This window comes from Nilaparvata lugens, chromosome 5 (assembly GCF_014356525.2).
Source record: "Nilaparvata lugens isolate BPH chromosome 5, ASM1435652v1, whole genome shotgun sequence".
Lineage (NCBI taxonomy): Eukaryota > Metazoa > Arthropoda > Insecta > Hemiptera > Delphacidae > Nilaparvata > Nilaparvata lugens.
Window position 1 is genome coordinate 9,883,585 of NC_052508.1, and position 14,602 is coordinate 9,898,186.

The 14,602-nt window shown below is 34.1% G+C and overlaps 1 protein-coding gene across 1 annotated transcript in view; it reads right to left on the reverse strand.

Moving 5' to 3' along the window:
* Positions 1-14,602, reverse strand: part of LOC111055390 (metabotropic glutamate receptor 2) — a gene marked incomplete in the record, with an annotated part of 483,092 nt that overhangs the window by 202,513 nt on the left and 265,977 nt on the right. The window contains 1 exon segment of the mRNA XM_039427649.1: positions 8,798-8,949. Coding sequence (XP_039283583.1) covers positions 8,798-8,949 — 152 coding nt within the window.

Below are 14,602 nucleotides of genomic sequence, written 5' to 3' on the forward strand. Positions count from 1 at the left end.
AAAATAAGCAGGATGCAGAGCATTGAACAGGATATTGGAATAAGAATGGATTGAAGGAAACTACCATTAATGAACAAGGAATTGTTTAAAAAGATACACGAGATACAAAGGCTTTAAATTTATGATGAAAAAATTATCAATTAGGACTGCCTCAACAATCAACAACCGGACAACAGATAACCCAACCAGCCTACAGTATAGCTACAAGAAGAAAGCCCAAAGATACGGGAAAAATCACAACAATTCTACATGAAATATCGTCAGAATTTGAAAAAAATATGATAAGAAGTCAAGGAAAACACAACATATCAAGCCAATTACTAACCTTCCTTAATAAATTTAATATTGGTATAGGACCTCGTGGCAACAATCCAATGTTTTAATTCTTCCAGCCGTTAGAAGCCTGCAATAAGGAAAAGAACAATTTTTAAATATGTAATTAAATTATATACATCAGATAAAAAAGGACACAAGCGGGGATAATAAAATTAAAATTGTTAATTACCTTTTTAAGAGAAAAAATTGAGCAGTTAGGTTAGTTATGAAAGTCGATAGCAAATTCTGATGAACATGAACACTATGAATGTAGAACAGCGAACAGCTGACCAAAGCCACCCAAATCAAATGATGTAAATCTGTTGAACATATGTTTATAAAAAGAAGTACTGTACCCAAAGAGTTATTTATTATTGTTATTATTATATTATTAATGTCGATATATTTATTTATTGTTTTTATATTTATATTTAATTATGCCACGTTTGTTACCTGAAAAGACTTAAAGTGAATACCAGTTACCAAAACCAAAGAGCCATTAGCAAAGAAAGTATTGTACCTGATGTATAGAAAATTATTTATATTAAGACCTAAGAAATACTATAAATATAAGCCCAGAAGTTTATGAATCGAAATTATTGTCTAAAAGGAATCATTTATGAGAATTATGAAATGTGTGTAGTTAAGTTGGCGGCCCTGCAAGCGGCGAATTTAAAAATTACTGTGTTGTAAATGTTGTCAGGAGGAGTGCGTTTAGAAGTTTTATTTATGATATTTTTATGTGTGTTGAGGAGGAGAATTTGTTATTGTTTTTGATAAAGGTATAAAGGAGATGCAGCAAATATGTCTGCGAAATGTGATAGAAGTAGGAGAGTATAATTTATAAATAAAGTATAGTGTATATCAAGTATTGAAGGGTGGGTTTTCATTAAAAACATTGTGATTCTCAAATATTTTGAATTCAAACCCAGGGGCGCGTGTAACATATTAAATCTGGGTAGAGGAAAAACCTAACAGAAATAGTAATAGGTCTAAAAATAAAGTAATTGGCTAATATCGCCAAGCAGATAATAATCAAGATAAGATAGCATCAGCTTGTTCTGGCTAAATGGTACAAGAACTTAAAAAGGATTTGAAGGAAGTTTACTACTCATAAATAGATTATTTATAAAATATTTGAAGATTGAGGTTATATAGATGTATTCACGGATCGGTGACCTAGAGATCGATCAAACCGAAGAACGTAGAATCTGACCAAAACCCCTTGGCAGAGCTTTATTGCATTCGGATGGTGTGCAATGTGAAAAAACACCCGTCCACGTGGCTAATTATTAGGTAGCATGGAATTAATATTAATATATAGAATATTAACTAGCATGCAAAGAGCATAAATAAAAAACCAAAAAAAATAATTTAATGTATTCAGGAAATAAGAGTTACCAGGCGCATGAATACCTAATAAAATTTGCATGCACCAATAGTAAAACGGCAGTTAATAGGCGGCAACTGTAGGCCAATTTAAAAATATTTATATATATTTATATAAATGTACTAGATTTTGTGTAAAAATTTGTGTAATCTATGTTATCAATATGGCTCGAATGCAAAGAAATTATTAATCATATAATCTAAGCAATATTTTGGCATTTTTTGTAAGATCTATTTGAATTTAATGGCGGAGGATTGAGATATTTAAATTTTATGCTAATTTGAAAGTCGGAAAGAGGATCTGTAAAACTTGAGAAGGAAGAACCAGACTCGCCAGCCAGATGCCACCATAAGAGGACCCCAAATATTTTAGAGCGAAGTACCTTATTAATAATTTTGTAAAAGTTAAAGTTAAAGTAAATTATTAAATTTCTTAAAAGACTTCGTGATGCTATTGTGAAGCAGAAGTCATTTTTCATTTTAATAAATTTATAACCCCTTGGAGGAGACGATTCCGGCTACCATATTCCCGGACCACATGGAGTGGATCGACATCGGCGGCTTACAAGAAGATTTTCGACACGTGAGTGATTTAAATTTGAATTTAGTGATGGGCGCCCTAGTGCTTCGAAATAATCTGATGATCAAAGCTAGCTCGCCGAAAGGGTTATTATAAATTAAGAAATTAATAAGAGTAATACTTGCGCAAGTAAAAATTAGTATTAAAGGTATTTAATTGAAAGAAAAATATATAGATCAATATTTTAGAAATTTCTATTTAATCAAAGAAGTACGAAATCTAGGCTATCAAACGTATGCATACAATATTTAATTTTTTGCAATACAATTTGCGATAATTTATCATAGTTCTAATTCACTAGATGAATGGCTCTACCTATTCCGTCAGGTGCCGAATCTTGCACCCTGAGATAAAAATATATATTCGATACAAATAAATCTACTAAATACTAGAGATTTTAATATATAGATATATTTGGATTATTAGTGGCTAATTTATCAAGCTGATCTTAGAGCACATATTTATGATTGAATTATCCAAGCGACAAGTATTAGCAAGTACATGTCACAGCTACATGCCAAAGAATGCATATGATTTCAAGATAAAGGCACATGGTAATGATTCGTGCCATAAATCTAGAATATAAAGTTAGCCTGTGATATTTTTATTGATTTCAAATATTGTTCTATTTTTATATTATATTTTTTATCGCTCTATATATATTTTTTGCCTCGACTGATCTTTGCATTATTTATGTAATATATGTGTTAAATTTTCATGGTGTGCAATTTATTTTATATTCCTCATCTCTATAGTATAAGTATCATTTATATATATATTTATTATTTATTGAATTACAAGAGTTATTGGAGAAGCCCATATCTAGGCCTATCAAGATTTTTTAAGACTGAATACTATTAGAAAACCACGCCCTAATTATATTAAATCTCATGCTTTACCGACTGATGCCAAGCAGGAGGCTAATCGTTATTTTTATATAAAGAATAACGTGACACTATGTCAGGATATTTTCTTAGAAATAGGGTTGTAAACACACTTCAATCAGACACAATGGCAACAAATGAGAGCAGCACAACAAATTTCGAAAACAGTGAGGCAGCACAGACAACACCATTGAGAGTCAGGAGCAATATCACCGGAGATGTTACCGAATTCGACAGGTAAATCAACCTGGTGATCTCATACGACCAAGAAGCAAATTCCGAGTGGAAAAAGGAGTAAAGTAGGACTATCAGGGAACGAAATGGACAAGATCTTCAACTATTAGCAAGTATGAGGGAAGAATGGGTGCCAGTTTCGAAGAAAGCCGGACAGGGATAAGTAAGCACTTCGAAGAAAACAGGACAGAAATTAGTAAGAAATTGGAAGAAAACAGTAAGAAATTGGAAGAGAATAAGAAAGAAATGAACGAAAAGTTAGAAAAGTTAAGTAGCAATGTTGAACAGCTGGAGAGAAGATTTGAGAAGAAAATGGAGGAAAAAACTAAGGAGATTTGTGGTGAGATAGCAATGCAAATAACAGCAGTTGAGAATAACGTCGAAAGAATAGATAAGAGACTTTCAACAGAGATCGCATCGGTGAGAAAGGAGCTATCAGAGAAATCAGGTGGAATGGATAATGCAGCCTTTAAAAGATTTGAGGAGCAGCTCGCGAAATTTCACAGAGAGAAGGAGAGGATGAAAACGGAATTCGAGAAGGCCAGGACACAACCGATTATCGTCAACACCAGCTGTAGGGGATTGGATGAAGTGCCAAAATTTGAGAAATATCTGGAGAATCCTATGCAATTTTTGATTAAGTTGAAAGAGTATTGCGGCGTAGTGGGAAAAGTAACTGGAGGCAAGCATCAAGCATCATTGAAAAGTCATTTGATAGTCAACACTCAGCATGGTGGATGATTATTCAGGCTAGCATTGACTCTTTAGAACAATTTGAGGAGCGTTTCACTAATAAATTCTGGAGCCAACTCATTCAGGATTCAGTGCGAGAGAGATTGAGAACAGGAAAATTATTAGAGGGAGGAAGTTAAACGCAAGTGAGTACTTCATAAAGCAGATGCTCATTGCAAGGAATTTGACACCAGCACTCTCGGATGAAGAAATCATAATAAAACTAGTCAAACACTATGGAACTGGACTAGAAACAGCTAGATTCAATAGGATGTTAAGACAGTGCCGAGATGGAAAAACTATTGGAAGAATGGAACTTGCAGAATATCGATGTTGAGAAAAATGAATTAAGGAGAAGCAAGAACAAAAAGAGAAGAATGTATGGGTAAAAAGAGAAGAGAGAAAAAGTCCGCAAATGCAAAGGAGAGAGCAGGAGATTGGTAACGGACAGCAGCGTCGGGACAACAATCTGACTTTCAACGGCAATAAGGGAAGAGGAGGATTCATTCGAGACGGAAAATGGAATAGCGACCAGAATGCTAATTGGCAGAACACCAATTCGTCACCAAATGTGAATTGGAGGAGGAGAGACGTGAATCAGCCACAGCCACGCAGTCAGCCGAGTCCAGCAGGTGAGAAAGCAAAAAAACTGTATCATAATCACGAAAATGCTATAGAGGAGCTTCATGAAGAAAAACAATGTCAACGATTTGAAGAAAGAAATCCGCAAATAAAGAGAACACGATATGTAAACGATAATTTCGGATCTAGGGGAACAATCAATCGTGAGCACTACTCGCAAGGAATTAATGTCAATGATAATGGAGCAAACACCTGTCAACAGAGAACTAACTGGAAAAGAGGAGGACAGAATGACTACCGAGAAAGAGGGTCGTTTCCAGATGATGACTGGAGAGAGGTGGAGAAAAATGTGGAAGATAATTTCAACTCATTAACTAATTACTACCTGGAATGATTTTGGACTGTGGAACTGTAAATAGACTGAATAATGTAAATAAATAGCATTAGAGGTATCAAGATAGTATTGAAGAAATCATAATAGACTAATTAGAAAATGGACAGTAGCCTGTGAACAATCAATAAACAATGAAGGGAGAAGGACAACAAGAACGACAAAATGAAAGTGTAAGGGCTAGAGTAGAAAGAGAAAGTGGTAACACCTGCGAGATGAGCGAGAGACATGAGAAGGAGTGAGATGGAGAATGTATTGTTCACGGAGTAAACAAGCCAGTAAGCATTGTGCGGAATTCACACAAGGGGTGGATTGAGTAGCCTTATTGTGTGAAGGATGCAACATGCTGAAAAACTTAACTGTAAATATGTGTAGCTGGTAGTATTAATTGTACAGTACAGTATGATGAGGAAAGATATGGTGACACAACTTCGAATTCTGTGTCATAAAAAGCATTCCAAGTGGTCAGATAATATAATAAAAGTAGAAGAAGTGATGAACAGTACATATCATGAGAGTATTGGGATGACACCAATTGAAGCAATGTTAGGAAGAAAACCAGAACAGCCGCTTGAACAATTAATCGTTTATCTTTTGGATGATAGAGAAATGCTATCAGAAAATCAAAGAACGATTAGAATACGAAGCAGATTGGAAGAAATGGCTGAAAGAAGGAAAAGGAGACATGACAAGGATATAAAATCTCCTATTCAATATAAGAGGAGATTTAGTATTTATTAAGAAGAATATCCACTCAAATAAGGAGGACAAAATATTTCGAAACTGTGTCTAAAATATGAAGGACCGTATCAAGTTTCAAAGAAGAAGAGCGACAACTGCTACGTAATTAACTCTATGGACGATAAACTAGTGGTGTGTACAATATAGAGAGATGAAGGCATATAAAAAGGCGACAGGAGAACGTGTAGACTAGCATTTAGTGAAGCTCACGATAAGGGTGGATTGAGTAGCCCTTAGAAGGAGTAAATCTAAATGCTAATTTAGTCTATGAAGAGATTGTAAATAGATAGGAATTGGAGATGAATGGAGCAGCAGACTAAGTTGACATTATCAGATACGAGAGTCACTAGGCTAACGGCCAGTCAGAATTCCAAGTAACATGCAGCATCCATGATCTGGTTGTACAGCGATGGAGAACTACAGTGATCTTCAAACTTCTAGACCGTCCATATTATGAACTCATTTTGTTGTCTGAAGTGTGAGAAATTAATTGCATTACGTAGTTTACTCTTAATAACCATCCTTTTAGTGTTAATGTCGCAAAGACTAAACTCATGTTTCATTTAGTATTTGCTCTTGAGAGGGGGGTTTTGAGCCACATATGGCGACCACGTGCTCTCCTAAAATTTAAAAATTGTAGATTTCTGTTATTTGTTGCAACACGTGCTCTGAACATATTGTATTTAGGAATATGAACGCTCGAAGAGCTAGAATAATAAGAAGAACCGTTTCTCAAAACTATTGAGAATGCATTTGAATAGCTTACCTAGCCAGATGACTGGGGTTATTATTCTTTTCAAAGTAGTTTGAGACAAAATCATTCTTTCATAGAAATTTGCTAACAGCATTCCTAACGTCAGTCACAGACACGTTTACAATAGAAACCACATGGCCCACTGTGCTTTGTGTCAACCCTGTATATATCTATAGCATAAGTTGATGGCAGGTGAATGAAGATTGTGAATAGCGATATAGATATATAGTTAGGAGAGTAGTAAATATAGATATGTAATTTTCAATGTAACCACGTGGTCAGCACATGGATATTATTGAAGCAATTTTTTGATGATCAGTTATTTGAATGGTGATCACATAAAACGATGAATATGATATATGAATAAATGTATTTATAAATTAGGGCGTGAAGTAGATTAGGCTATATGTATAAAGTATTCAACAAATAATGTTGTACAATAAATTATAATTCAATAATTATTATAAGCTAATTAAGTTAGTTGAATCCGAATTCATAGGCTAAGGACAAATTTGTAAATAGAATAAATTAGTATATTTGATTGAAACATGTTGACAATGAGTATAAGAAACCTGCTTAATTAATTAAGTAGTAATTGATTGGTATCTTATCAATTTGATTTATTCAAGTCGATTATAATGATGTACTGTATGACATTGTATTTTGTTCATTTCATGTATTTATTATTGAAGTATTTGCCATATTAGATTTATAAGATTGATTACTGTATTAATCAAATCAATGCATTCAATTGTCAGTATCCAAACTTCAGAGTTTAAATATGGATAAATATATGATATCATTTGTTTTAATAATGAAGGGGAGCCATAGTTTAAAATGATTTAACATAATAAACATTATAGTGAATTCAAATTGATATTTGAATCCATTTTGTAAGCAGAATATTAGCTGATGAGTTTGAGGGTAGGCGGAGCTAGAGGGCGAAGGGTGATGAGGGGTGGAAAATCGTGGTTCTAGTATATAAACAGGCAGACCATGCCTTGCAAGTTAGTTGCATTTGAGTGGCAGTTAGTGGCAGTTAGTTGCAGAGTTGCAGTGAGTTGCTGTTAGTTGCTGTGAGTCTCTTGGATTTTGGAGAGTGTTCAGTGTAGGAGTGAGTTTTTGGTCTCAGACTTCAATTATCCTATAGGGAATTGACTGAGCCAGGTAAAGATTGTATTTAGAATTTTCAATTTTTCTCATTTAAAATCCACACCACCCCACCCTAAAAAGCCCAAAACTATATCAAATTACATAGCATCAAAGTAAAAACAGCAATTTAATTATTTAGCTTTTCTAAATACAAATCTGTGGATACAGTTTTAATTAACTTCTTGAAGCTTACAGTTGAAATTTTCTTCTAAGCACAAATAATAGTTTTTAAAGCAAGGCTCCCCTAATCATATTCATTCATTAAAATTTATCAATTCTCTTATTTTTTTGACTATAATCATATTTTTAACTAGAGTTGTTCAATACTTTGGTTTTTATCTTATTTTTCAAGTAACCTGTTAAAATAGGAACTGTTTGTTAAAATTTGTTGTATGAAATTAAAACTTGAACTGTTGTACTTTCAAAAAACTAATCATCTTGTATTTATATCTAATCATTACTATATTTTTGATCAATTTTTTATAAATTATATAAATTAAAGTTCAATAATAAATTCATAATTAACCTTTGTTTTGCCAATCACTTTATACATTCCCTTACACACGACCCTGATCTATCTATCTTTATCTTTTTCTTCAATACTATTATTAGTTCAGTGAGTGAAATATAAGTATCCACACAGTGAGTGAAGTTACAGTAAAGTAATTAATTTTATCGATTCAAATCAATTCAATTTTATTAGTTTAATTTTATCAATTCATAGTAATTGATTGGCGCCGGGCAAAATACCGTATAGAGTGAGGGAGTTCGAAACCCACTCTAAACAAAGACCGACAGCGGGAAAGAGTTCAAGACGTTTTCGAAATCCGGTGAAATACAAACATATAAACATCTGAGCATCCAAACATCTAAACATCTAAACCTCTAAACATTTAAAGATATAAACAGAAGTTGCTCGTATAATAGTATAGGATTTTAAACACATGTTAAAATCATGTGTGGGATGGTAACTTTCAAATTTAAATATCTCCTACATTCACTACTATTAATTATATTCACTGACCTTGATTCCATAGTTAGACTCCTCGTAGATAACAGAAACATAATTCCATCTGAGCTTGCGGATGATTTCCACCATGGCTTTGACCTGGTAATGATCGGAAGGTATCGTTCTAGTAAAGTACTCAAATCGCTGCTTATTGCTCAGCTCAGGACTGGTGGACATGAATGACACCTGAAACACACAAAATTCAAAATTAGAAATTGAAATTCAAATTCAAATTTATCAATATGAATGCAATTTCACTATTTTACTTTCCAGCATTTTTACACTCAGATAATTCCATCTTATACTCACACTTCAACTCTATCCATCATCACGCATCTACAAACCATTCATTCTTTCCCCCTCGTTCATACACCTCTTACATCATAATCTGTCATATTAGATTCTTTGAAGCACCTGTCTTATGTGCTACACCCTCGATAAACCATCCAAACTAATTCCTTCCACAAAATACCATTCTCAATCTCATCCCACCCTTTTACTAGCCTATACAATCAATGTTCCAGCCTATAAACAATATTCGATTACGCAGGCACTATTAGAATATCACACAGGCTGTCAGTCTATATTTATTCAATAATATATTGAAAGAAACGCTTTTTAGGAGGAATAAGGAAAAAAATAAGACAGGAGGAGGCGGAGGAGGAGGAGAAATGGTGGAGAAGGAGAAGGAGGAGGAGGAGGAGTAGGAGGTGGAGGAGAGTGAGGAGGAGTAGGAGGAGGAGAAGGAGTAGGAAGGTGACGAGAATGAAAACGTGGAGGAGGAGGAGGAGGAGGAGAAGGAGGAGGAGTAGAAAGAGGATGAGGTGGAGAACGATGAGAAGGAGGAGGAGGAGAAGGAAGATTTGAAGGAATGGTAGGAGGAAGAGAGTAAATGGAGGAAGGTAATAAAGTTATCATCATCCAGTCAATATTTGGCGAGAGGAAAGAAATGAAAATAGGGCAGAATGCTGAATGAACGCGATAGTAGGGGAATTTACGCCGACACGCCACACCGCTAAACATGAATGAAATGGGCGGGCGAGTTAGCCTAATGGGTGAATGATTGGTGGCTGCCAGAACAGGGGAATACAAAATTGATCTGTTGTGAGAGACAGGGAGGAAGAGAAAGATGAATATATCCAATGAAAGGAAGAGGGAGAGAGTGTGTGTGAGAGAGAAAGTGAGAGAGAATGATACGTACATGAAGAAAGATAAGAGAATATAGAGAAGTAATCAAATTTTCATTTGTGTAAAGTTTAAGAACAGCTTATAGAAGTGTATTTTTATGATCATCTTAATAAGCTACTAGAGACAAATTTCCTTTGAGATTGAATAAATTGATTGAGATTATCGTCTATGTTTACATGGAGTAAAGTTTTACAAATTGGAAATGTCGATTCATTCAAAAAGTATTATGATGACATGGCGACTCCCCCCAATAAACTACATTGAATAAACTTATGATCAGAAACTTTATACTCTATCAAAAAACTTCATACTTTATGAACAAAATACTTTATGATCAAACTTTATACTTTATGAAGAAAATAGCTGACTAGGAAAAAATCCACGCAGGTGTTGGTTTCTTCATGATGGCAATGTTTATTTGTTCTCGCTGTCCAAAAATGTAATTATTGTAAGATGTTGTGAAATTTTAACATGCACAAGAATTAGAAATATCTTATCACACATGTTTCAGACATTTATTGTTAGAAATATTCTATCACAACATGTTTCGGACATTTATTGTCCTCAGTGAATGATAATTACTTTGAGATAAAATATTTCTAAAAGGGTACTGAGATCTTTATTTTTATTTATATTCAATTCTATTTGTATGTTTTTCATGAACAAATGAATTGATCTATCATTATTATTATTTCATTTATTATTATTATTATTACTATTATTATTCAGAGTGGCGACATGAGGATGACTGAGGATAACTATATGAGGTAGGTCTAATACAATTTTGCATCATATACAAATGCAAGGATGTATGGAAGTATCAGGGTTATCTAGTAGTATAATAGTGCGTAAAAAAATTGAGAGAAAAAAATTGATAGTCTTGAAAAGAAACTGTGAATTTATCAAGGTAAATACAGCGGAAGACAATTTATAAAGGAACATTGGCAGAAGAAAATAAAATAAGAGTTAGAAATAGCTCTTTGTTGAGATATAAAAATTAAAATTCAAATCAGGGTTATCAAGTAGTATAATAGTACGCAACAAAAAAAGTGAGAGAAAGAAATTGATAGTTTTGATAAGAAACTGTGAAATTATCAAGGGAAATACAGCGGGAGACAATAAATTATAAAGGAACATCGGAAGAAGAAAATAAAATAAGAGGTTGGTAATAGATCTTTGTTGAAATATAAAAATTAAAATTCAAATCGGGTAATCAAGTAGTATAATAGTACGCAACAAAAAAGAAAGATAAAAAAAATTGATAGTCTTGAAAAGAAACTGTGAAATTAAGTTAAGTGAGATACAGCGGAAGACAATATTATAAAAGAACATTGGAAGAAGAAAATGGAATAAGAGGTTGGTAATAGCTCTCTGTTGAGATATAAAAATTAAAATTCTCAGGCCCAAATTCACCAGAAACGAAAACTATAGTTTTGAGCTATAGGTTTGAACGGCAGTTGGTTATAAGTCAAATGATTTAGAATTGGTTTTGTAAAATGATTTTTGTTCCAGTAGAATCAACTGGCGCTCAAACCAAGGTTTCGTTTTGGTGAATTCGGTCCTTATTCAAATTGAGTCATTCATGAGAAGCGTATTGACGAAATAATAATGTAATATCGGGGACCGAGCTTCGCTCTGGAGTACAAAAGCATAACAAATTATTACGAAAGAAGAAATTATAATAACATTCATACAGAAAAGTTCTATCTAATCACAGTAAATTAAGATTAATTCCCAGAGGAATGCAAAAATTTCCCTCACAAAGGCCCAGTTGCACAAAAGCCGGTTTAATTTTATTCCTGATTAACTTCACGTAAACCAAATCAGAGAAGACCATTTCGAGAAGATGGATCTACTGGAATAATTCAGGATTGAAAATAACCCAGCTCCTTTGCAACCGGCACTAAGTACCTGATTGAATGATTACAAAAGTTCAACAGCTGAGTCATAATTTTAACACAGTCCCACACACATGAACTCGCTCACTCACTTCCATCACCAACATACGACAAAATAATTATTATCAGCTTTATTTCCAAGGATGAATAATAATTATCCTTTTATGTCCTTCAGCAAGTCTTCTCAGGGATGAGACCTAGGGCAATCGAATCTTCATATTATAAACCTATATATGTTCTGAATTTAATAAAACAAAATAAAACTTGTAGCACCCTCAAGTGCAAAGCCGGAAAATATCAAGTTTTTTATTTTGTTTTATTAATTTAAAAGCAGCCCATTTTAATAAGTGTTCTGAATTTATTATATATGTCAAATTAAATTATATATGTTATTAAATTATATATTAAATTAAATTATATATGTTCTGAATTTCGTGAGAATTTTAGAGCCGTTTTTGAGATCCGGTGAAATAAAAACATCTAAACATCAAAACATCAAAACATCTGAACATATAAATAGAAGTTGCTCGTTTAATAGTATAGGATATACTCTCTGCGTGGATGATTTGTCCGTGTTGAGGGAGGAATTACCTATGTAGGTGGAGGAAAGGAGATTACGTAGGCGAGTTGGCCGCTAACAACCTATTAAATGTTCGCTCACCCCTTCACCACAAAGGATAATGATATAGAAGAGAGAGAGAGAGAGATAGATGGATAGATAGATAAATGGATCCATTTATTGATAATTGTTACAAGGCTGTTGCCTATGTTAACATTCACAAAGATTGACAATAATATTAAATGAAACTTAAGAGATGAATAATTATTCAAAAGTTTGGCATCAGTAATAATCAATTACAAATATCAAAGAAAATAATATAGTATATAATAAGCTATCAACATTATACTAGATCACATTAGCAATACTGGAGGAAAGAAAAGTTGTTATTTGCATCCATGTGGAATGAAACTTATCATGAAAGTATACCATGAAATATTAAACTTCATAATACAATACAATAGAGAGTAGATGGAATAGGTAAGAAATAAACTTCTAGAGAGAGAGAGAGAGAGAGAGAGAGAGCGAGAGAGAGAGAAGAGAGAGAGAGAGAGAGAGAGAGAGAGTGAGAGATTGATTGAGGTTACTTCATTGTCGTATTATTATAATTTGTTATTTCCCAGTGGATCATTTATTGTTATTAAAAGTAAATTCGTATGGCTTTTGTTGGTGGGGAGTCCCTTGCGGGAAGGTTCCACCGCCTGTATATATACGCCGCCTGATTGATTGAGTACTTCATTTATGTAGATTACAATATATACTGGCTTATACACTTATATACAATAGCTTACAATACAGCAAAATTATAGATGAATTCACATAATATAGACTAAGAAAATAATTATTGAACCGTATATGATATGAAAAAAGCAATTTGAAATAACTATAGATAATATTCTCATGCATCTACATAATTTGCTTTAGAGAGCAAGCGAGAGGGAGTGAGAGAGAGAGAGCAAAAGAAGAAAAAAGGAAAGGCAGTGGGAGGAAAAGCAAGGGTGTGGTTCACAACAATTGATTCACAATTCCAGTTCTCCAAATAATGAACTCTTTGAACTGCCTTGATTTCCTCATTCTCAGCTTCTAGCTGCTCTGTCATCAAAGGCATGCAGCTGTACCTCTCTTTCAGGCAACATGTTGCCTTCAATTTTCCCTAAACATCAATGCTTCCCTTTCGACAAGGCATGCAACATTTTGTCTGAAAGAGAGGCACAAAATGTTGCCTTCCAATCTTTTCTGAACATCAATGCTCTCCCTTTCAACAAAGGCATGCAACATATTGCCCAGGAAGAGGCACAGAATGTTGCCCTTTAATTTTCACTGAGCATCAATGCTTTCCCTTTCAACAAAGGCATGGAACATGTTGCCTTAAAGAGAGACACAAAATGTCGCCTTTTAATCTTCTCCAAGCATCAATGCTCACCTTTCAACAAATGCATGCAACTGTGCCTCTCTTCCAGGCAACATGATGCCCTCCAATTTCCACTAAACATCAATGCTTTACTTTCAACAAAGGCATGCAAAATATTGCTCAAGAGGAGGCACAAAATGTTGCCTTTCAATCTTTTCTAAACATCAAAGCTTCTCCCTCTGAACAAAGGCATGAAACTGTGTCTCTCTTTTAGGCAACATGTTGCCCTTCAATTTTCCCTGAGCATCAATGCTTCCCTTTCAAGAGAGGCATGCAACATTTTGCCTGAAAGAGAGGCACAAGATGTTGCCTTCCAATCTTTTCCAAACATCAATGCTCTCCCTTTCAACAAAGGCATGCAACTGTGCCTCTCTTTTAGACAACATGTTGCCTTTCAATCTTCCCTAAGCATCAGTGCTTCCTTTTCAACAAAGGTATGCAACATGTTGCCTAAAAGAGAGGCACAAAATGTTGCCTTTCAATCTTCCCTAAGCATCAGTGCTTTCCTTTTCAACACAGGCATGCAACATGTTGTCCAAAAAGAGGCACAGAATGTTGCATGCCTTATTTCCAATAACAAGATAAAACGCAAGAAGCAAGCTCCAGTTGCAAGTTGAAAGGTTTAATTAGTATTGAACAAGTGGCACGTCCTCATGCCTTCTGTTTAAACCCTCTAATTGTGAATTCACCAGAATAGAAAGGTGAACAGAACAGAATGATAAGGAACGACAATATTGCAAAATTCATTCTCAGAAATTGCGTGGGTGCTTCTATCAATGGAGA